Below are 25,789 nucleotides of genomic sequence, written 5' to 3' on the forward strand. Positions count from 1 at the left end.
ACCATTTTAAAACTAGGGGCTTAGCCTAGGCTACCTTTTTTTTTATTTTAACATATTTTTATTTATTTTTAAAAGATAACTTAGATTACATAAAATGTTAGGCATTCCTATATGCCCTACTCTCCATACTGCCCACTTTTCCCCATATTAACAACTTCTTTCATTAGTGTGGTACATTCTTTGTGATTGATGAACAAATTTTAGAGTGTTGCCACTAAGCATGGGTTATAGTTTATATTGTAGTTTACACTCTCTCCCACTCCATTCTGTAGGTTATGGCAGGATATATAATGCCCTGGATCTGTCTTTTCAGTGTCATTCAGGACAACTCCAAGTCCCATGTTACACCTCTTTTTCCCTCTCCCTGCCTTCAGCAACTCCAGTGGCCACTTTCTCTACATCAATGATATAATTTCTTCCATTGCTAGAACCAGAATGTCTATAGTAAAATACCATTAAGTCCACTCTAGTCCATATTTTATTCCCCAATCCTGAGGATTCTAGCATGATGATGTCCACTCCATCTCTAATTGAGAGTGGGCTTTGATCCCATATGGCTTTTAGATGGGACTCCCTTGCTTGCAGTTGTAGACTCATGGTTCCTTGGTGTGGTTGTGCATCCTCACCTCCATGTTAGTTGTCCTGATGTGAGTCTGATGAACTTGTGAGTAGGTGTTGCAACTCTTCTGAGGCTCAGGACCCAGATGGCACACGGACACCCAAAGATTCAAGTTTCTTGGATGTACACCTACCAACTCCAGTACCACCTATAGGTTCAAATAGAAGGTATAGAAGAAGGATGTGTAGAAAGTCACAACCGAGTCCAGCTCTGTCACTCAGGAGCACAATCTCCATAGTAGGGCCCAGTGGCCATGACTGTAGGACCTGAGTGTCTCTAGAGCCCTCAGTAGCCCCACTATTTGGGGTAGTATCTACTTTGGCTGTCTATGAGATCCTGCTGAGATATGCATAAGCGTTAAACCTTTCTGATGACCTCCCGACTCACTTTGAAGTCTCTTAGCCATATAAATTCATTTGTATTTACTTTCCCCCCCTTTTTTTCAAGGTCTTTTTCCAGTTGCATCACCAACCAGTGCTTGGTAGTAATCCATTGGTACTAGGGAGGCTCATCCCTAGGAGTCATGTCCCAAGCTAGGGGAAAGGTAATTCATTTGTATGCTGAGTTTGGCTTAGAGAGAAGCCACATTTGAGCAACATGGAGGCTCTCAGGAGGTAGCTCTTAAGCACCCTAAGCCTAAAACACTAGGCTGAGTTGCAATTTCAAGAGCAAAGGCTCATAAGCATGGTTGTCAATATCCTTCTTCACTAATCATTGCCCCTATGCTTGGGGGATTGTTGCTGTTCCATTAGAGAATGTAGCAGAGCTCCCCAGGATGGGAATTCAATATTCTTTCAGTTACTGTGTGAATCTCTACCCACTGTGGCAATGCCCCATGAACATTTGAACACATTTATATACCTTATGTGTATACCCAGGTGAACTTCCTCCCATGTATCTCCCGTCACTGACACCCCACTCCAGTGATCCTCCCCTGCCACAGTTGTAACCCTTCTTTGATCCAAAACCTCTTGAAAAATGAAGCCAAGAATATCGCCAAATACAATTAATAGGAAAATGAAATCATAATGATAGATTTAAACTTAAGAAATAAAATATATAATAAATTAGAAAAACAAATAAAATTTTAAAAATTGATATATTTAAAAAATGATGAAAAATATTAAAAATTTTTTTTTGACATTTTGCTTTTCATCACTGTAATATATTTTCCTGTGTGTACAGTGACATTTTCTTCCACTTTTTTCCCAATATCTTTTTTTTCATTTTGACTTCAAAGAAGTTTTTTTCATTTTGTCTTCGAAGAGGTCACAGTAAAGTCACATACAGAATATAGGGGACTCCCATATACCCAACATCCTCTCCCTTTCCCCCTTCCAGTATTAATAACCTTTTTATATGTGGATGGTACATTTGTTAAAACTGATGTCCAAATATGGAAACATAGCTACTAACCGTGGTCAATGGTTTACATTTTAGACTGTACACGTTTGTAAATTTGTGATGAAATTTAACATGGGCTGTATCCATCATTGCAAAATAATGCAGAATACTTCCATTGCCCCCTAAATAGCCCTCTTCAAACTATTCTATTCCTCCCTCTTCCTCCCCTCAGGGCCCACAGTGACTACCAGACATTACTTCTTGAAGGAAAGATTCATAGATACTGATAATAATGCTGAGTGCTTGACACACTAGTATGTCCTCCCCTATTAGGAACCACCCAGGCTCTCGAGAGACACCCACCCCTCAGTCTGGGAAACATATCAGGCCTCCCCAGGATGGGAGTCCAACTCCTTCCTGCTCATTATCTGGGTCTCCAACCACTGATAAAACACACTATAACAAAATGATCACTCACACATTCTCTAGAAGAGTACCCCAGGTGTACCCTTTCCTGCATGCCCCCCCCATCCAACTCCCTAAACCAGTAATTCTTCCTTGTTATATTGCCAAAAGGAACTTTCTCAACATTGCAGTTTCAACCGCATACCCGCCAATCTCCAGTGTTCACCTGCTCCCTCCCCCAGCCCTCCCACAAGTTCCATGGACCATCCAACCCATCCTCCTGTACCCTACCCCCCATCAGCTTGCACTGCCCAACCCAATAGTATCACTACACCCCTGTCATATCCCTTCACTGCACAACTACTCACTTCTACCTTATAGAATTCACTGTGGGGGTGTTGGCTTACAACCTTCTTCTCCCTTTCTATTTCCTGTAAACCTATCTTTCAGACTCTGGCTCTCTGAGATGGCTTAATTTGCTTAATTCATATCAGAGAGGTCATGTAGTGTTTGTCCTTCAATGCCTAGCTTGCTTCACTCAACATTAGGTCTTCAAGATTCATCCATGTTATCACGTGTGTTACAGCTGAATATTATTCCACTGTATGTATATACCACATTTTGTTTATCCATTCATCTGTTACTGAGCATTTGGGTTGATCCCAACTTTTGGCAATAGTGAATAATGCCAGTATGAACATTGGTTGATATGTATCTGTTAGTGTCCTTGTTTCTAATTTTTCTGGGTATATGCCCAGCAATGGAATTGCTGGATCCTATGGTATATCTATAGTTAGTTTTTTGAGGAACCGCCAAACTGTCCTCCACAATTGCTGAACCATTGTATTCCCACCAGAAGTGGGTGAGGGTTCTTATTCCTCCACATCCTCTCCAACACTTGTAGTCCTTTGTTTTGTTTTTTTTAATTTCCACCAGTCTAATGGGTATAAGATGATATCTCATTATAGTTTTGATTTGCATTTCCCTAATAACTAGTGATGTTGACCATCTTTTCATGTGTTTTTTAGCCATTTGTATTTCTTCTTTGGAGAAGCCACTGTTCAAATCACTTGCCCATTTTTAAAAGTTTGTCTTTTTTATTTTCAAGATATAGGATTTCTTTATATATGTTGGCTATTAGGATCCTATCAGATATATGGTTACCAAATATTTTCTTCCATTTGGTAGCCTGTCTTTTCACTTTTTTGACAAACTCCTTTGAGGTGCAAAAAGTTTTAATTTTGAGGAGGAGGTCCCAATTTTCTCTTTTTTTCTTTTGCTGCTTGTGCTTTGTATGTGAGTTCATGAAGGCATTCCCGATGACAAGGTCCTGTAGATGCTTCCCTACATTATCTTCCAAGATCTTTATCATCTTGGCTCTTATATTTGGATCTTTGATCCATCTTGAGTTGAGTTTTGTTTAAGATTGAGATGGTGTTCCTTATTCTTTTGGATATGGAGATCTAGTTCTCCAAGCACCATTTTTTGAAGAGGCCATTCTTTCCCAGTTGAGGGGGCTTGGTAACCTTGTCGAATATCAGATGACTGTATATGCAGGGATCTGTAACAGAACTCTCATATATACCCTTTATCATGTAGAGGAAGTTTCCTTCTAGTCCTATCCTTTGCAGTGTTTCTATCAGGAAAGGGTGCTGTATTTTGTCAAATGCTTTTTCTGCATCTAAGAGATGGTCATGTGATTTTTTTCTTTCGATCTGCTACTATGGTGGATTATATTGACTGATTTTCTTATGTTGAACCATCCTTGCATACCAAGGATGAAACCCACTTGGTCATGGTATATAATTTGTTTTATGTGTTGTTGAATACAATTAGCAAGTATTTTATTGAGGTTTTTAGCATCTATGTTCATTAGAGAGATTGGTCTTTAATTTTCCTTTCTTGTGGCATCTTTGTCTTTGGTATTAGTGTCATGTTGGCTTCATAGAATGAGTCAGGCAGTGTTCCTTCTATTTCACTTTTTTGGAAGAGTTTAAGCAGGATTGGTGTTAGTTCTTTCCAGAATGTTTAGTGAAATTCACCTGTGAAGCCATTTGGTCCTGGGCTCTTCTTAGTTTGGAGGTTTTTTTTTGATGACTCACTCAGTTTGATACCTTAGATTGGTCTATTGAGTCTGTCAGTTTCTTCTTTTGTCAGTACAGGTGCTTGTGTGTTTCTAGGAATTTGTCCATTTACTCTATATTATCCTTCTTGATGGCATACAGTTTTTCATAGTATCCTCTCATGATACTCTTTATTTCTGTGGGGTCACCAGTGGTGATATCCCCTTCCTCATTTCTCATTTTATGTATTTGCATCTTCTCTCTTTTTTTCTTTGTTAATCTAGCTAAGAGTTTGTCAATCTTACTGATCTTCTTAAAGAACCAGCTTTTGATTTTGTTTATTTTTTTTCTAGTGCTCTAATCTTTGTTATTTCCTTCTTTCTACTTTCTTTGGAGTTAGTCTATACTTTTTCTAATTCCTCCAATATGCAGTTAGGTCTTTGATTTTAGCTCTTCTTTTTTGATGGATGCATTAATGGCTACAGATTTCTCTCTCAGTACAGCTTTTGCTGCATCCCATTGGTTTTGATATGTTGTGTTGTCATTTTCATTCATCTCAAGGCAGTTACTGATTTTTTTTTTTGTAATTTCCTCCTTGGCCCACTGTTTGTCTTAAAAATATGTTGTTTAACTTCCATTATCTTTGTGACTAATCTGGTTCTCTGGCCCTTACTGATTTTCAACTTCATTCCATTGTGGTCAGAGAAATTACTTTGTATAATTCCATCTTTCTGAATTCATTGAGAGTGGTTCTGTGGCCTAGCATGTGGTCTATTTTGGAGAATGATCCATGTGCACTCAAAAAGAAAGTATATCCTGCTGTATTTGGGTGTAGTGTTCTGTACATATCTATTAGGTCCAGATCCTCTAATTTACTATTCAAAGTCTCTGTTGAGATGTTCTGTCTAATGGTGATAATGGTGTATCAAAGTCCCCCACTATAATTGTATAGGCATCTATTTCTCCACTTAGGTTTTTAAGTGTTTACCTCATTATTTTGAGGTGCCCTGGTTAGGTGCATAAATGTTTATGATTGTCCATTCTTCTTGAAATGTTACCCCTTTTACTAATATATAGTGTCCATCTTTGTCCCTTAAAAGTTTTGCATTTATAGTCTATTTTGCCCAATATTAGTGTAGCTACTCCTGCCCTTTATTGTTGTTATTTGCTTATAAAATTGTTTTCCAGCCATTCACTTTCAGCCTTCTTGAATGCCTGGGTCTAAGGTGGGTTTCTTTCAGACAGCATGTAAATGGGTCATATTTCCTTATCCATTCCGCCAATCTGTGTCTCTTGACTAGTGAGTTTAATCCATTAACATTGACTGTTATTACTGTCAAGAAATTACTTACATTAGCCATATTTTCTTTGGCTTTATGTATGGATAGGTTGTTTTTATTTATTTTTTCTTATACTTCCTCTCTCTCTCTCCTATTTTTTCCTTTGAATCTGCAGCACTCTCTTTCTCATTTCTTGAAGGGCAGGTTTCTTATTGGCCTACTCTCTTAATTTCTGTATATCTGTGAATATTTTTAATTCCCCATCATTTTTTAATGCCAGCTTTGCTGGATACGGAATTCTTGGCTGGAAGTTTTTTTCTTTGAGCACCTTGACTATGTCATACAACTGCTTTCTTGCCTCCATGGTTTCACATGAGAGCTTAGCACTTAATCTTATTGAGCTTCCCTTGTATGTGATAGATCTCTTTTGTCTAGTTGCTTTCAGTATTCTTTGTTTTAAGCATTGGACAATTTGATAAGTATGTGTCTTGGAGTAGGCCTGTTGGGATTTATACTATTTGGGGTGTGCTGCACTTCCTGGATATGTACATCCATTTCCCTCAATAGGGTTGGGAAGTTTTTTTCAGACATTATTTCCTCCACCACTCCTTCTGTCCCTTCTCTTCTCCCTCTGGGATGCCTATAATGTGTATGTTTGTACGCTTTGTGTTGTCGCTCAGATCCCTATGTCCCTGCTAGATTTCTATCTTTTTATCTATCTGTTCTACTAACTGCCCCACATTGTTAATTCTTTCCTCTGCCTATTCAAATAGACTGTTATGTACTTCCAATGTTTTTTTTTTATTTCTTGCATTGTGCCTTTCATCACCATCATATCTGTTACCTTTTTATGTATGTTTATTTCTTCAGTATGCTCTCATAGTGTCTTCTTAATATCCTTTATCTTTTCCTTCACTTCATTAAGTTGGTTCATGATATTTGTTTGGACAGCTCTGATTCGTTGTTCCATATTCTGTATCTCCTCCTGATTTTTAGTTTGTTCATTGGACTGGTCCATGTTTCCTATTTCTTAGTACGGTTTATAATTTTTTGTTGGGGTTTAGGCATCTCTTTATCTTGATGGGTTTAATCAGTTGAGTAGTTTCTCTCTATATTCTAGGGTTTTATTTAGTTGCTGTTTTTGTGCGTGTGGTAAGTTTTTCCTTTGACACTTTGTTCCTCTTTTTTTAATTTCCTTGCTGTTGTCTATGTTCCCTTGAAAGAAATAGATTAGGGACAGAGAAAGGGAGAAAAAGGATAATAGTTGTAGCAGTTTGATATAGCTATGAATTCCAATAATAGATATTGGATTATTTTTGTAAACTGGTCTGTACCTGGGCATGATTAAATTATGATTAGGGCTTTGATTGGGCTACATCAGTAAGGCATTTAGTCACTACCCCTTTGTAGAAGGGGTCTCACAGATAAGAAGGTATGGCAAAGGGCAGAGTGGGAGCTTTTTGCTGCTGGCGGCTTTTTGATGCTGCAGTTTTGATATTGGAGTTTGATGCTGAAGTCTTAAGCTGGAGTCCTGGGAAGTAAGCACACAGAGGAAAGAGAAGCAAGCCCCAGGAAAAAAGGAACCCTGAGCTCAGAGAGAAGCAAGCTCTGGGACGAGAGAAACCCTGAGCCCAGAGAGAAGCAAGACATAGGAAGAGAGAAACCCAGGAAGCCTGAACCCTTGCAGATGTCAGCAGCCATCTTGCTCCAACACGTGAAAATAAACTTTGGTGAGGGAAGTACCTTATGCTTTATGGCCTGGTATCTGTAAAGTCCTACCCAAATAAATACCCGTTATAAAAGCCAACAGATTTCTGGTATTTTATATCAGCACCTGTTTGGCTAACTAATACAATAGTTATAATAGTAAAAGGTAGAAGAGGAACCATATAGGACCTAGGAAAATGGATAATTAACTCATGTAAGAAGTACAGAGGAATAAGAATAAAGAAGTGGGTTGCAAACAGTGAAATGAAAAACTGAATAGAGAAAAATATTTAGAATGAATATAAAGGCCCAAATGATACGAAGAGAAGAAAAGAGAAAAGACAATAAGCAAAAACATTAAAAAAAGAAAACAGAGAACAGAGGAGATAGAAAGAAATAAACAAGAAAAACTGAAGACTAAACAGAGATGGAATGTAAGAACAAAAACAGAAAGCAGAAGATAGGAAAAGAAATAGCATAGGTAGACAAAATTGCTATGCAAAAAAAAAAGGAAACAAAGCAAGGAGGAAACACAGCAAACAAGAAACAAGATAGCAGCACCTAATTTTTTTTTAAATGGGGGAGAGGAAAAAAAGAACAAAAACACCCAAGTAAGCGATCAAACAAAAACTTAGGAAAAACAGCCTTCTCTCGTATACCCCTGAGATGCATCTCAGGCTACCAGTATTCATCAGTTATCCTGCAGCCTGCCCTCTAGTGGTTTTGAATTGGGTTTTAGTGAGTAAACTAAGTTAAATTTTTAAAAAGGAACCTTTTTTAAGAAAAATAAAGGGACCCAAGAGAAGCTAATACAAAAATAATGTCTATGTGTTTCCTGTCCTAAAGTATCAGCTGGGTATTTGATAACCTGGTGGATCACTCTCTGAGGAGAGCCAGGAGTTTAACCAGAGACCTTGCTTTTTGAAGCAGAGACTCCTCCACTGAGCTAAACTTTCTCCTTGGGTCAGTTAGCTAGAGAGCTATCTAGTCACTTACCCTAGGACAGGTTTGACTCTTTGCAGCTGGGTAGATTACTGCTGTTTAGGAGCCTGTCTGTCCCTGCCCCTTTTCTATTTTTACTGCTTTCTCTGTCAGTGCAGCAGGACAAGATAGCCGGTGTGATTGGATACCCCCTCACTTCTCCTGCTCAGGCTGAGTTCCCTTCTGAAATTCAAATAGGACCTGGTATCAGAACTCACCACAGAGAAATGACTCTCAACACTCTTCCAGACATCCGCCTTCTCCCAGGGGACCCTAATTAGGCCCTTGGAAAGTTATAAAGTGCTTCCTAGTATCTGCCTCCCTTAGGGGCATTGGAATTTTGATAATTGTCGGCACAGGACTAGTCAATTGCCTGACTCCACCCTCTACCAGCCCAAGTTCCTCTCTCCCATGTAAATCAGGTTGCCTGAGCAGATTCGCCTCTCCTCTCTTCCGGGAGCCACCCCTTGCCAGCTGGTATGCTCCCTAAAGTTCAAAGGGGGTCCAGGTAACCAAACCCACAGAAAGGAAGCCCTGGAGTTTCATTACCTTTTGTTCACTTTCCCTAGAAAGAGGGTGGCTCTGGTGCTTGTGATGCCTTTAGCTCTTGATGTGGAGTGTTAAAAACTGTCTACTTTTATAATAAGTAAGGCCAATTTTTAAACTATAGATACTCTGTGGTTCTTATAATACATCTATCCTCTATTTTCACCTGGTCATATGAGGTTCCATGGTTTGTTAGTTTTTTAAGAGTTAAAAACTGTCTACTTTTATAATACCAATTCTTAAATTATAGATACTCCGTGATTCTTACAGTACATCTATCCTCTATTTTTACCTAGTCATATGAGGTTCCGTGGTTTGTTTGTTTTTCTAAGTCACCTGCCTATCAGGTTGGTGATGTTTACCTTGCTTATGACCAAAGGTCATAAAATAAGTATTTTCTATGAAATGTGACTGACCCATAGTTTGCTGTATATATGTGAAATGCGAATATTTATATAGCAATAAATATTATTTATTAGCATTTTTATGTTGGATTTTAATTTTGAAAGTATTTCTTTTTCTTCTCAACTTAAACATTTTTGCCTGACAATATAACAACCACCACCAAAAAATGATGTTTTCCCCCTCTTTAAAATACTTTGAAAAATAGCAACTAAGTTGCTAGTTTCTTTAAAATAGCCATTTTACCATATTATCTTTTGTAGAACCCAGGTATTGTGATAAAATTTAACATGGGCATCTTCTGGGGACATAACTTCAAAAGTCCAGTGCATTTCTTTTACTGCCCAATGGACCCAATCAGAGTCTTAGTTATGCCCAAATAGATTGTACTTAACCTTAGGTATCTCCTAGTTTGAAGAGTCCCACGGAAGCCAATATCAACACTACCTATGATAATATATTTGGTAGAAAGAAGCTATTACTACAGCCAACCTTGCACATATGCCAAGTAAAATGAGACTTTTTTCCTCCCATCAAATGTAGAGAATCTGAAACTGGCCCAGTCATCCAAACTCTGGGATTAGATTGAATTGGTGGGTGATTACCCAGGTTAATTTTCCTTACTGCTTCACAATTTAATACTGTAATTGAGGTATATTAGCATTTGTCCCTTATCCTGTTCTTGAGAGGATCTCCAGATCTCTCTTCTTCCATATCCTGTTTCTCTATATATGACACTGTTTCTCAGTAACAATAAATTTCTACTTTTCCTTTGATTAGTTTGTGATTTTAATTGGAAAATCTATTCAAATTTGAAAGGTACTATATTCAGTAATTTAATCAATGACAAAATAATGTAATATTAAATATAAAAGGAATTTTCATGGATAATGTTGGAGTAGAGAGCTTCAGAACACACAGTTTCTTCAAAAAGTTAGTGGAAAGGCAGAAGCTGTCTGAAACAATAGTTCTGGGACTCCAGAGGCTACAGGAGCACTGTATATCACTCTGGAAAGATTGGGACAGGAAGACTTAGAAGCTGTGGAAAAAGACTGTGAGTGACTCACTCCATGACAGCAGCCAGCACCCGTCCCCCACCCTCAAGGCAAACAGCCTCAGGGATGTTCTGTGGCTGGCTGCTTCAGACTGAGAGGGAAGTGGAGGCCATCCTCGCTAGGAACGGGATGGAGGACATGGCAGAGTGCTCAGGGCAGCTTCTGATCAATGAGATTTGATTGCTGGGTCCTGGCTCTGAATTGCTGTTCCAGCCTTCCCTGGACAAGGATCCACATGGCCATTCTTTCAACACTTCCCCCAATGGGGTGTAGCCAGTAGAGGTTGAAAAAATGCACTCTCCTTAGGGTTATAGGGAGTTGAAGAGCATCATCTGTTTGGTAGGCCAGAAAAGTGCAACATCAGGGAACCAACCAAAAGGCTTTTTGGCATCTTTCCTGATCTTCTCCTCAGTTCCCTTTGGAATTGATCTGTACCTCCTTTGTGGGTCCCTGGCCCTGTTTGGCAGGGAAATACCAATTTGGGAAAGTCCTTAAAGGGGTGAACCTCTTCCCAGAATTTGCCCTTCAGACAAAAGCAGCTATGGGCAATGAAAGTTGGGGTTAAAACAGAGAAAACAAAAAAAACAAAAAGCTATAGGGCAAAGCAAAAACAGAACAGATCAAGATTTCCAGAGAAGGAACACAGAAAAGAAGCTCTCTCCTGGGGGTGGGGGGAGGGAGTGCGGGGGCGGGGGAGAATGAAGCAATTGCACAAAAAAAAATCATCTTTAAAAATTGATCTGCACACCCAGTACAAGAATCAGATGATCAGATGTAGAGGAGTTGAAGAAGTCTGATCAGTTAAACATGGGCAATTCTAAAGTGTCAGAGAAGAGCCTTAGCACAAAGCCAATCAAAAATAACACTCTAGCCAAGAGAGAGAAACTGACCATCAGAGTGAACTCATTAAGATAATCAGATGCCTAGATATCAGCAAAAAAGTATAAGCCATACTAAGAAACAGGTAGAAATAGTCCAGTCAAAAGAACAAATTAAAAATTTGGAGGAGAAACAAAGTTTGGAAAAACTAAACAAAGTTCAAACAAATCCCCTAAATCAATTCAAGGAGATGAAGGAAAATATGGCTAAAGAGATACAAGATATTAAGAAGACACTGTATGAGCATAAAGAAGAATTTGAAAGCATGCAAAGAAAAATAACTTATGGGAATGAAAAACACACTAGAAGAGATTAAAAATACACTAGTGGCATACAGCAGCAGCCTTGAACAGGCAAAAGAGATGATCTGTGAAATTGAATGACACCATAAAGTGCACAAACATGTGTCATGGGTGTCCAAGAAGGGGAAGAGAAGGGAAAAGGAGCACAAAGAATATTTGAGGAAATAATTGCTGAAAATTTCACAACTCTTAGAAAAGATAGAAATATACATTTCCAATAAGTGCAGTGTACTTCAAACAGTATATCTTAATAGACCTACTCCAAGACACATGCTAATCAGAATGTCAAATGTCAAACATAGAGAATCCTGAAAGCAGCAAGAAAAAAGTGAATCATCACATATAAGAGAACTGCTATAAAGGTAAGTGCTGATTTTACGTTGGAAACCATAGGGAGGCGAGAGGACAGGGTTATGACATATTTAAGGTTCTGAAAGAAAAACTAGAAGCCAGAGGTTTCTTAGCCAAAAGAAACTGCCCTTCAAGGATGAGGGAGAGTTTAAAGTATTCACAGATAAACAGAAACTGAGAGTGTTTGTCAAATAAGAGACCTGCTTTAGAAGAAATACTGAAGGGAGTTCTGGAGCATGTAAGGAAAAGACAGGAGGGAAAGACTTGGAGAGAGTGTAGAAATGAAGATGACTGGTAAGGGTAAATAAAAGGGTAAAAAGAGACAAAAATAAGATATGGTATATAAAAACCAAAGAATAAAATGATTGAAGTAAATACTGTCTTTACAGGAGTAACATTGAATATTAATGAATTAAATTAATCAAAAGCAATAGAATGGCAGAAAGGATAAAAAAATTATGATTCATCTATGTGCTATCTATAAGAGATTCAACTTAGACCCAAGGATACAAATAGGTTGAAAGTGGAAGATTGGGAAAAGATACTCCATACAAACAGTAACCAAAAAAGAGCTGGGGTAAGCTATACTAATGTCAGATAAGATAAAATATACTTTACATGCAAAACTATTATAAGAGACAAAAGACAGTATATTTTAATAAAAGGACTAATCTACCAAGAAAAAATAACAATCATAACTATTTAGCACCTACCCACAGTGCCCTAAAATACATGAGGAAAACTGGCAAAATTGAAGGGTAAGAAAGATGACCCTATAATAATAGTTGGAAACTTCAATACATGACTCTCATCAACAGCTGAAACATCCAGACAGAGGAATAAGGTAATAGAGAAGTTGAATAATATGATAAATGAACTAGACCTAGCAGACATATAGATCATTGTACCCCAAAACAGGATATACATTCTTCTCAAGAGCTCATGGGTCATTTTCCAGGATAGACCACATAATGGGTCACAAAACAAGTCTTAATAAATTTATAAAGATTGAAATTATACAAGGCACTTACTCTGACCATAAAAGAATGCAGTTGGAAATAAATAACAGGTGGAGAACTGAAAATTCACAAATATATGAGCTAAGCAGCATACTCTTAAACAATCAGTAGGTCAAAGAAGAAATCACAAGGGAAATCACTAAATATCTGGAGATATGAAAATGAACATGCAACATATCAAAACTTATGGGCTGTCAGTGATGGCAGAATGTGTAGGGAGGGGTGCACCTGGGACATGCCTCTAGGGCATATGAATATATTCAGATATTCATGGAGCATTGGCTTGGGGAGGTGGAGACCCACACAATAACTGAAAGAATATTGATTGTCATTTTACGGAGTACTGCTGCATTCTCTAATAGAACGCATGAATCCCCTGAGTACATGGGCAGTACCTAGTGAAGGAAGACTGTTATGTCAGGCCCTTGATAATGACCTTTGTACAGAGTGGGAAATCACCATCCCCAAATCCTCAAGATTGGGAAATGAAAAATGTACTAAAATAGACTTATTATTCTATTACAGACTACTTATTCTAGAAATGTAAGAAATTTTATCATTGATATAAAGGCAGTGGCCACCAGAGCCTCTGCGGGGAGGGAGCGGGAAGAATAGGTATAACGTGGGGCATTTGTGGGACGTTGTAATTGTCCTGCATGACATTGTAATGACGAATACAGGCCATTATACATTTTGTCATAACCTGTAAAATTGTGTGGGGCAGAGTGTGAACTATAAACTATAGCCTACAGCTAATAACAGTGCTTCAATATATGTTCATCAATTGTAAGAAATGTACCATACTAATGAAAGATGTTGTTAATGTGGGAAAGAAAGTGTGGGAATGGGACGGGGGGTAGTTCATATAGGAATCACCTATATTTTTGATGTAACATTTATGTAATCTAAAGCTTCAATAAAAATAAAATAAAAATAAATTAAAAATAAACTTATAGGATGTAACAAAGGCAGAGATGAGAGGGAAATTTATAGCCCTAAACACGTAAATGAAAAAGGAAGAAATAGCTAAAATTAAAGAACTATCTGAACACTTGGAGGAACTAGAAAAAAAACAGCAAACTAATGCCAAAGCAAGTGGAAGGAAAGAAAGAACAAAGATTAGAGCAAAAATCAATGAAATTGAGAATTAAAAAAACAAAACCAAAAGTTGGTTCTTTGAGAAATCAATAAAATTGACAAAGCCTTAGCTAGACTGACAAAAATGAGAAAAGATACAAAGAAATAAAATCAGAAATGAAAGGGAGGGACATCACTACTGAACCAATGAAATAAAAAGGATCATAAGATACTCTGAACAACTGTATGCCAACAAATTAGAAAAGTTAGATGAAATGGAAAATCCTAGAAGCACACAAACAACTTACATTGACTCTACAAGAAATAGAAGACCTCAACAGATGAATTATAAGTAAAGAGACTGAATCAGTCATCAAAAACTTCCCAACAAAGAAAAGCCTAGGACCATTTGACTTCACATGTGAATTCTACTACTCATTCCAAGAAGAATTAATACCTGTCCTTACACTCTTCCAAAAAAATTGAAGAGGAGAAAACATTACCTAACTTATACTATGAGTTCAACATCACCCTAATACCAAAGCCAGATAAAGATACTGCAAGAAAATTACAGACCGATTTCTCTAATGACTGTAGATGTGAAAATCCTCAACAACAACAACAATACTAGCAAATCAAATCCAACAACAAATCAAAAGAATTATACACCAAGATCAAGTAGGTTTTATTCCATGCAGATAAGGGTGGTTCCACACAAGAAAATCAATTAATGTAATATATGATAACAAATTAAAAGGGGAAAAAACCACAATCATCTTGACTGATGCAGAAAAGGCATTTGACAAAATCCAGCATCCTTTCTTGATAAAAATACTTCAAAAATACAGGAATAGAAGTAAACTTCCTCAACATGATTTAAGCACATATTGAAAAACCCACAGCCAACATTGTACTCAATGGTGAAAGACTGAAAGTATTTCCTCTAAGATCTCAAACAAGACAAGGATGCACTCTGTCACTGTTATTCAACATTGTGCTAGAATTCCTAGCAGTTAAGTAAGAAAGCCTTGGTAGTTAGGCAAGAAAACAAAAAAGCTATCCAAATTTGGAAAAGAAGAAGTAAAACTTTCACTATTTGCAGATGATGTGACCCTATATTAAAAAATGTCCTGATAAATCTACAACAAAGCCACTAGAAAACAAGTTAAGCAAAGAGGTGGGATACAAAATTAATATAAAAAAATCAGTAGTGCTTCTATATACCAGTAATGAGCAATCTGCGGAGAAAATTAAGAAAAAAAAATCCATTTACTGTAACAACTAAAAGAATCAAATATCTAGGAATAAATTTAGCCAAGAATGTCAAATATCTGTACAGAGAAAACTGCAAAACATTCCGTAAAGAAACAAAGAAGACCTAACCAAATTGAAGGACATTCTGTGTTCATGGATTGGAAGACTGAATATCATTGAGATGCCAATTCTGCCCAAACTAATTTATGGATTCAGTTTAATTCCAATATAAATTATAAGAGCCTATGTTGCAGAAATGGAAAATTTATTTGGAATTTATTTCAATTATTTCAAATTTATTTGGAAGGATGAAAGGCCCTGAATAGCCAAAAACATCTTGAAAAAGAAAAATGAGATGGGAAGCCTCATTCTTCCTGCCTTTGAAGCATATTGCAAAGCTACAGTGCTCAAAAACAGCACGGCACTGGTATATAGATGTATTGGCTATTGGAATTGAATTGAGTATTCAGAAATAGACCCTCAGATCTATAGTCAATTGATTTTTTACTAGCCTGCCAAATCCACTCTACTAGGACAGAATAGTATTTTCAACATAAGGTGCTAGGTGAACTGGATATCCATATCCAAAAGAATGAAAGAGGACCTCTTCTCCATACCTTGTACAAAAATTAACTCAAAATGGATCAGAGTCCTAAATATGAGTCAGAACCATAAAACTCCTAGAAGAAAATGTAGGGAAGCAGCTTCAAAATCTTGTGGTAGGAGGTGGTTTCTTAGACTTTACACCCAAAGCACAAGCAACTATAGAAAAAAAAATAGATAAATGGAACCTCCTCAAAATCAAAAGCATCTTAGCTTCAAAGGACTTTGTCAAGAAAGTGAAAAAGCAATCTATGCATTGGACAGAAACATTGGGAACCACATATCTGATAAGGGTTTAATATCCAGAATATGTAAAGAAATCGTACAACTCAACAATAAAAAGACAAACAGCCCAGTTAAAAAGTGAGCAAAAGACTTGAACAGACATTTTTGTAAAGAGGAAACACAAATGGCTAAAAATGCATAAGAAAAGGCTCAGCATCACAAGCTGTGAGGGAAATGCAAATCAAAACCACAATAAGATATAATTTCATGCCTACTAGAATGGCCTCCATTAGGGAAAAAAAAAGGAAACTATAAGTGTTTAGAGAGAATGTGGAGAAAAAGGAATACTCATTAACTGCTGGTGTGAATGTAAAATGATGTAGCCATTGTGTTTGGCAATTCCTCAGGAAGCTAAGTATAGAATTGGCATATGACCCACCAATCCCACTACTGTGAATATACCAGAAGAACTGAAAGTGGGGATGCAAACAGACATTTGCACACCAATATTTATAGCAGCATTATTCATAATTTCCAAAACATGGAGCAAACAAAGTGTCTGTCAACAGATGAATGGATAAAACAAATGTGGTATATACATATGATGGAATATTATTCAGCTGTAAAAAGGAATGAAGTCCTGAATGTATGAGACAACATGAATGAATCTGAAAGACATTATATTTCGTGAAATAAACCAGACACAAAAAGGCAAATATTGTATGATCTCATCAGTTTGAATTATGTGTATAATAAGCATACTCGTAGAGTTGGAATCTAGAATACAGATTACCAGGATATAGAATGGGGGTAGAGAATGGGAAGCCAATGCTTAATTTGTGCAGACATTCTATTTAGGTTGATTGTAAATGTTTGGAAATGGATAAAAGTGATGATAGCACATTACTGTGACTATAATTAATTGCTCTGAATTATGTGTGTTTGAATGTGGTTGACTACACATGCCTCTTCTGTCACTTTTATTGAACTCGTGGTTGGTACTAGGGGTGGTCCATACTCAGGAGACTTGAATCTCTGGACTGCCCATGTGCCAGCTGGGCCTTGAGCCTCAGCAGAGTGGCGACTCCTACTCTCTGGGTTCATTGTTCTTACCCAGGTCAGCTAACAGGGAGGTGAAGATGGTCAGCCACTACACCAGGGAATCAAAAGCGCCTAACCCTGCCAGCAGAGGAATTGTATCCATCATCCATGTGGAATCTAAGCCCCCTCTTGATCTAGAGGTGGAGAGGACATCACCATCCCAGGGTCCACAGAATGAAGGAATAAAATATGGACTAGAGTGGGCTTACTGATACTCTACTATAAAACTATTATGACGAGTAATAGAAGAAATTTTAGCATTGAGGTAGAGAAAGTGGCCACAGTAGTTGCTGAGGGCAGGGAGAGGGAAGAAGAGATGTGATGTGGAGGCATTTTTGAGACTTTGAGTTGTCCTAAATGATATTGCAGGGTCAGATGCTGGACTTTATATATCCTGCCATAACCCACTGAATGTACTGGGGAGAGTGTGAACTACAGGGTAAACTATTAGCTATGTAGTGCAGCAGTGCCCCAGAATGTGTTCACTGAGTGCAATGAGTGTGCCACAATGATGGGGGAGATTGTTGGTATGGGAGGAGTGGGCTGGGGGATGGGGGTATACGGGAACCTCTTATATTTTTTAATGTAACATTTTTTATTTTCAAAAACTACAGTTTACAAAAATGATGGGGTGGGGGGTGGGAAGTGGCTTATATGGGAAAAAATTTAGCATTTGCTTCAGAAAAGGTGGTAAGAGAGATAAAATCTGCAAATTTTTCTTAAGAATCATATTATCTGCCTTCAAACTAATGTGGCCATATACGTATTATCAAACAATGATTCTTAATGTTATGACTTTTTAGGTGCTCAAAAGAGTATTATTGTTCAAAAGGTACTTAAAAATAAAGATTTCATATGATATGTTTAAAAAGTTAAATAGAAGAAATATATTAGTAACCTGAATCATACTGTGTGAATTTTACATGTGGAATTGGGAATAAACATTTTATTGTGACACATACAGAATTGAATATGTATAATAAATATTTCATGACATCTCATAAAATCTGTTATTTGTATTTCTGTAATGCAATAGATTTGCATCACAACATTTATATGAAGATATGTTTTTTCGTTTTGTTCAAAATGCAGAGGTTGTTTTTTTTTTCAATTTTACACTACAAAAAAAAATGTGGTTGAAAGGGGAAGTTTTAGGTTGTATATGTTACTAGAAGAAAGGTGGAGGATAACATGGGACTGTCTACTATAGTAAGTTCTGGTGGACGATGAGTGTAGTGAATAGTACAAATAAAAGAATGAACTATAACAAATGTATGTTACTATTAGAAACTGTTAATAATAGGGTGGTATATGGGAAAAAATATACCTAATGCAAACTGTGGACTGTAGTTAACAGTAATATTTTAATATTCTTTCATCAGTTGAAACAAAAGTGCCACACAAGTGTCAGCAATAGTTGTATAAATGTTTTTTACATGACATTTATGTAAATCTGCTTCTCTAATTAAAAATATAATAATTTAAAAACCATATTCTAAGTGAAAGATAACAGATAAAATTACTACATATGGTACGATTCCATTTGTATTATATGTATATATAAATAAATCTATAGAGACAGGATTAGATTAGTGAAGAATAGAGGGATTGAGTGGTGACCGCTAAGGGGTATAGGGTGCTTCTTTTTGGAGTAATGAAAATGTTCTAAAATTGATTGTAGTGATGAATGCATAACTCTGTGATTATACTAAAAGCCATTGATTGTACACCTTGATTGGACTGTATGGTATGTGAATGCATCCCAAAATTGCTTTTAAAAAAAGATTAAATACAAGATTCAACAGGATCTACAAGTTTCCATGAATTGATGTTACTTAATATCTACCATTGAATGTTAAGTTTGCTTGCATGTTTTTTTAAATGTACTTTTGCTTGTCTTGATGATTTACAACTATTGCTAGCTTTGTTGAAGTCTATTCTGACAATGACAAATTGATTCATTTGGCACACTCAGCTGTTTTTATTAAAAGTGAATACTGGTGAGTGGAAAGGGGTTTGTATACAATTTTCTTATCAAAGAATGATGATGGGGAAATAAAACAGTTTTACTTCCTTGCTTTTAAGCATCAGTTCCACATACCTAAAGCTATCCAGCCTGTCCCCACAAAGTTCTTTCCTTGCTTTCAAATTGGAAACAATCTAAGTTGTTAGCATGTTGAAAAATTAAAATTTTATGTATCTTTATTTACTGTTTATCATAGTTTTTTTTTACTATAAGGAAGAATTTTTTTAAAAAGAAAATTCAGTTTCTTTAGTTATTGACTTAGGATTTTCTTTATTTCATCAAATGAAAGAATAATAAAAATTGGGAAAGCTTTTAATGAAATGTTTTTAAATGTTAAAAAAATGCATGTTGTGCTTCATCTGGGTTAAGTGCCTTCAAAGTTAACATATTTGGTTGATGCATAAGAAATGTAGCTATTGCTAAATCCCTGAAAACAGAGTAACATTGTAAAAGTAAATGTTGTTTACTCAACATTGGATCAGTGACACAAGTTATTAGTCAGTATTGCATATTGTCACATTGGTTTAAATCTCCATGTCTTAATAAAGCATTTTGATGTATGAAACTACTTAGTTGAGTATATCAAAATCCTTGGGAGAGTCTAAAACATGTTCAGCACTCCCTGTTGTAACATTCTCAAAGGAACCATGATAATCTCTAATTTCTTGAAATGAAAAAAATATATTAGGCATTAGCCTTGTAATTTCAAGCCCATGATCAATGGCTTTGAAAATTAACTAATTGCTTTAAGAATCTAACATGATGTTTATTTTGGTGTCCTGAATTGCCAACCAAATATTTGTTATATTTTCTTACAAAAGAAAAACCAAATGGAGGATGTCCCTGAAAAAAAAAATAACTTTAATAAAATATATCTTTATTTCAGTATCTTAAATAGTGAAGATGAAGAAATATTCAGTAATGAAGAGTGTGAATATGCCTCCAAAAAAAGGAAAAAGGACCATTTTAGAAATGACACAAATACTCAATGTAAGATAATTTTCATTTATAATACTACATGATCTTTTAGTTGTTGAATACATTGATATACTAAATTGTTTTTGACAATAAAAAAAGATGCCAAAACTCACAAAACAACCTACATGTTTGAATGACCAAATACCAGTCTTGAATTCAGTTCATCAAAATCTCTTGTGTTTCACTCTTAAGCTCTGAGTCCAAATTGTTCAGTCTAGGTCTCAGTGAAGATTCTGAGCAGGAGGTAGACAGACATGATCAGATCTGTATTTTAAGAACAGATATATAGGGTGAATGGGATTAGGGAAAACCTGAAGGCAGGAAGACTGGTTGAAAGCTGCTGCAGTAATTAATACATGTGAAAGGGCCTGAGAGCTTGTTTAGGGCACTGCCTTATGAAACAATCATGAGGCATTAAGAAATTTCTAAATGTATTCAGTATCCATATTGAAGATGATAACATTATACAGAGAATATGGTAGTAATGTTTCTTGAAGTTTGGGGATTTGAGTTATATGAAAAATGTACTTATGTTGAATACCATATAAGGAAAATAATGGAGGAACAGAAACTTTTTATTAGGATACCTAAGAATTCATTAGTAGTTTAATAATATTTATATTTTGATATTACTATAGTCAGTAATAACACTAATTTTATGTTGTTACTAAGACTTGGTAACTTTTGTAAATCATTTTTCATGTGATGATATTTCAGACATCATAAACCAATATTTGTGAACAAAGTAATTCTGTTTACCTTTAACCAAGTAAAGTTTACCTGTATCTATAAAAGTAAATCAGATAATTTTGTTAGCATATGCAATTACTGAAGTTCCATTAAAATCTTCATTTTGTAATGATTCACCAAATTTTAAAAACAAAGTTAATTTTTATTCTAGGTTTTTATCGTGAAAAATGGATCTATGTCCATAAAGAAAGCACAAGAGAAGTAAGTATTCTAATAAGAGTGTAAGTATTTTGTATTGTTTCTGTTGAATATATAATATCATATTAAATAATTTCTTTTGCAATATCAGATCTCTGGGTCCCATTATAACAGATGAATGCTTATGCACTAATATTTGAAGATCTTTTGAAACAGTAATTCTTGATTGTGTGCATGTGTATGTGTGTACATGTATGGTATATGGTTACCTACAGTTCCACCCATGCCAAAGAGCACATATTTGAATCAACTGAAGGGCTGTTTCAAACTAAGTATGGACCCTTAGAAATTTTGACATTTTATCCCTACATCCCCAAAAAGCTGTTACTAATGAACCACTGTTACTAATAGGAGTGTGTCATAGTGCTCATGTGTTTTGGGATGATGGGAACATTTGTGAACCCCTCACTTAATATGTAGAGTGGCTAATATGAAATGATTAATCAAATTTGAGTCTATACTGACTGCTTGGAACCCTTTTCCTTCCATTTACCATGTTGGTCAAAACTTTTTATGAGTCATAAAATAAATCATTTCACTTTGAGAACTTTATTCTCAAACTTATTCTCAAACTTTATATGATTACTGTTTCTCTGCTTTATTTAAGAAGCAGCTGTTTAGCATATATTAAGTCAAGGTTAATTAAATGTTCCAGAAATGCTAATAACAGAAGTCTGAAACTAGTCCAGCTTTCTAGAAGTTCAAGGATTAGTTTCTGAGAAAGAAAACTTGTTTGAGGTCTTTGATCATAGTTAAAATTATTAAATGGTTAGAAAATTAATCTTTAAAATACTTTCTAATGTATGATTAGAAGATTGATATAATCTGACCTAATTTGTGAAAAACAAAGTTTAGAGCATATAAAAACTATTAGAATTATCCTTTGCTCTGTGTTAACACACAGATTACAGAAAAGAGAATACAACTTAAATTAGCATTTAAAAAAAGAGGAATTTATTGTGAGGCAAGGATGTTACAGGGATCTGGGAATACGGTTATAACCAAACCTCAAGAAGGGACTGGAGCTAGTAACCAGAAAGGTGGTGCCTCTCTTGGGTTCTCTTTTCTCCATCACATTATGTGTCTTTATTCTTCTCACTTGATGCAGACCAGTTATCTCTGCCACTTTTCTACGTGGCAGAATATTGGCTGCTCTGCAGCTTCTATCTCTATACAAAGGTGGGCAAGGTTGTGTAGTTCAAACATGTTATTTGTGGTCCACTCTGGGAATCAGATTTAATTCCCAAAGAAAGACAAGTCCATGGTAAGATGGGCATATTACTTTGAAAAGATGTACATTACACCAGCACTTAGAATTCTATAGGTTGAGAAGAAAAGAAGATTAAAGTCGGAGTATCAACTGTGATTGATTTCAGTTATAATCTATATCTAATTAAACTTTGCCTATCCCACAGCTCCCAGGAAAATGTTTTGCATATAGTAGACACTCAGTAAAAATAAATATTGAGGGTTTTAAGTTAATGAATTTTGTTAATATGTAGACACATTAAGATTGTTCATGGGATTTGGGCATAAAACCACATTAGCCTTTATAATGCATCTTTTATCTGAGACTAATTCTACTTACTCCTTACTACTTTCTCTAGACCATCTCCTGTCAGGGATGGTTTATCATCTCATGTTTTCTATTATTATTTTCCAGTCTGTTTATTGCCATAACTCTGAACTAAAAACTTTGTTTATATTTCAAATACAGAGTATGGCATTTACAATGACTGAGAGTTAATGTGCAAATATATGCATTGTGCAAATATAGAATACAGGATATCTCATTAATGAAAAACATGTTTTTGTAAAATACAGTAGCATTGTTTGAGGTGCTGAAAGAATTACTCAGGTTTCACTGATTTGGAGAACTGTGAGTATAATTACCCACTTCTTTGATTTTAGGATGCTCATCATTACATGTTCTCCAGTCTGTAAATTCCAATAGTTTCATTAAAACCATTCTGTTTCCTCCATTCTTCTCCACCTGAAAGTTGTTTTTCAGAGCATAAGAGGTTCTACCTATTATCCAGGTTCCTTACAGTTACCTGATCCTGTGTGCTCAATCTGACTTCCAACACTCAGACAATAATTTCATTGCAGAGAAGTTTCTGTTTCAGCTTATATATTTTTAACAGATGCATCTTTATAGTAGCTAAACAGATGATTTATATGTATTTTAGCTGCATGGCTTATAGTGCCTCCAGTTATTTTATGAACTTAAGCTTTATTTTTACCCCTCAATTTATCCTCAAAAACAGAAGCCTATAAGATATTGAATAAATATTTTTTCTTTTTAATTACATAGGCAGTAGTTAAAAATACTCTCAATTAACTCAAAGTATCTTGATTATCCATAAATGGCTTAAACTTATTGTAACTCTTATTTTACTCTATGCTTGTCTAAATATGGAATAAATCTTCAGAATAAAAACAAAATGCCTTTGCTAATTTTTATTAATATTTTCACAGAGTAATTGACTTAACTGTCTATTGGTTTTGACTAATTTTAACTGTTTTCTGTTTGTTTTTCCAGAGGCATGGCTATTGTACTTTGGGAGAAGCTTTTAATCGCTTAGACTTCTCAAGTGCAATTCAGGATATCCGAAGGTTCAATTATGTGGTCAAAGTAAGTATTTTTCTTTAAAAGCTACTTTAATAAGTCCTTGGAATAACTGTGTTTTGAAGATTGTAAGTGTAAAATGTTTAAGATGCTTTTGGAAACTGCATAATGTTGCTTTTGTTGTCTGTGCAAAAAATATAAGAAATGCATTCAGAAAAAAACAGTAATAAAGGATTTTCCCCGTTTGGTGTCATAAGATCAAAAAGGCCCTCAGCAGAGGTGGAATTCTGATCTGCCTTTGCCAGGATCACATATGAACTGATGGTTTTTCCACATGCTTTCTTTAGGAGGTTGCCTTGTGCTGCAGGATGGTCTTTTTTATAGATTTTACCAAACCGTGTGTGTGATGATTTGGAGTTTCCTACATACATTATAGTTGTTAATGATACAAAGAGAAGAGGCAAATCTTTCTCCATGGGGATTTTTTACCTGATGACTTAAAACATTTTCTACTTCACATTTTTTACAAGAAGGAAACTTATTTAATAGAGGAAGAACTAGCTGATAGAAAAAAAGAATTTTATACAAAATACAACTCCACAAAAGCTTTATTACATGAATGATACATTTTTAGAAGAGACTTTTATCTTGGGCTATATTCAAAAAGAAAAAAAGCTTAGATATGTTCCTTTTATTGCTTGATATATCTAAAGATTGATTACTTTGTGGTAATTATTCACCTTTTTTTTATTATAGATAAAATATAAGTGATAGTTGAAACTATTAAGATTGTAGTTTTTAATAGTGCTGTGAGACATTGGAAAGATTTTTGGTTTAATGACTTTCGGGCATTTAAAAATGTTACTGGAAGGACAAAAAAAAAAAATTGGAGAAGGCTGGTAAATAATTTTAAGCCTAAGGTAATTTTATCTGTTTTAATTTAGTTACAATTTAAATTTGCTTAGGCATCTTATATAACTTGATATCTTTTGGTTGCTTTTGTGCCACATGATTCACTGAAGCCTGTCCATCATTTAAAGTTTATTTAGGCTAAATTTGTCCATTGCTTTCAGAGTTCTTATATAGATGTTTACATAGTGGCTAATAGGGTATCTCCTTTAATTGCCTATTTTACAGATGATAAAACTGAAATTTAACTCAATCGTGTCAAAATTTCCAGGAACTGAATAGCTAGAAAAATTCATGTGAGCAAAGAGGTCTATTTTATAATAATTGTTTATCCAAATAGGTCTTTTATATTTCAGATCATATTTAGTTGTTTTATAGTAGAAGTTCTTGACCTTCTGACTACATAAAGGAATTTAATTCATGGGGGAGGTTAAATTCTAGAGTAGAACAGGAACATGAAATGAAGAAAACTGGATACTAGCTATACTGCCTGTTGATGTGGCTAGGAGTTAAAACGAAACCTGTACATTTTGGGTAATGAGTTGTACTTCTTAGATATATATTGTGATTAATGAATGATTTGTCTGTCATACTCTTCTTATGCATTTGATATGTTATTAAATTTCATATCCTTGGGCATTTTTGGCCATCTAGTCATGGCAGTGCAGTTGGGGAACATAAATACAAGCACTATTTCTTGATGTGAACTAACACACATAAACACACGCACATACTCTGTACACTAAACTTTGCACACTTGTAAAATAACCATTTTTCAGACAGTTTATCAGAGCGTACCAATGATGAGAAAATTTTTTTTTTAATTTAAAAAAAATTATATCACTGTTACAAGTTAATTACTCCATTAACAATATAATAAGTACATACTAAGTAAATATGCTTTGGTCCATAGTTACACTCCCTCCTTAGTTTTGTTCATTCTTCAGTTTGAGGGATTTAGGACTGTGTCCACTCTGACTGCTTCAGACTGTAAGGGGATGGAGATATTATGGACAGGGAAATGAAATGTTTTGCTTACAGTTGAAGAATCTTCCTTGTCTGGGATGTGCTTTTCCATCATCATCATTTTGTCATTTGTCCAAGACAAGCCCCAAGAACTGGAGAGTAGGACTTGGTCACAACTCT

General features: G+C 35.6%; 1 protein-coding gene across 3 annotated transcripts in view; it reads left to right on the forward strand.

Annotated features, from left to right (window-relative positions):
- The window catches only part of FBXO25 (F-box protein 25), a 94,187-nt gene that overhangs the window by 19,070 nt on the left and 49,328 nt on the right, over positions 1-25,789 (forward strand). For all 3 annotated transcript variants that reach the window (XM_004463142.5, XM_004463141.4, XM_071211849.1), the window contains exons 3-5: positions 20,126-20,229; positions 21,119-21,168; positions 23,708-23,800. In XM_004463142.5, the coding sequence (XP_004463199.1) occupies positions 20,126-20,229; positions 21,119-21,168; positions 23,708-23,800 (247 nt within the window). The remainder of the gene's footprint in view (positions 1-20,125; positions 20,230-21,118; positions 21,169-23,707; positions 23,801-25,789) is intronic.

This window comes from Dasypus novemcinctus, chromosome 25, assembly GCF_030445035.2.
Source record: "Dasypus novemcinctus isolate mDasNov1 chromosome 25, mDasNov1.1.hap2, whole genome shotgun sequence".
Classification (NCBI taxonomy): domain Eukaryota; kingdom Metazoa; phylum Chordata; class Mammalia; order Cingulata; family Dasypodidae; genus Dasypus; species Dasypus novemcinctus.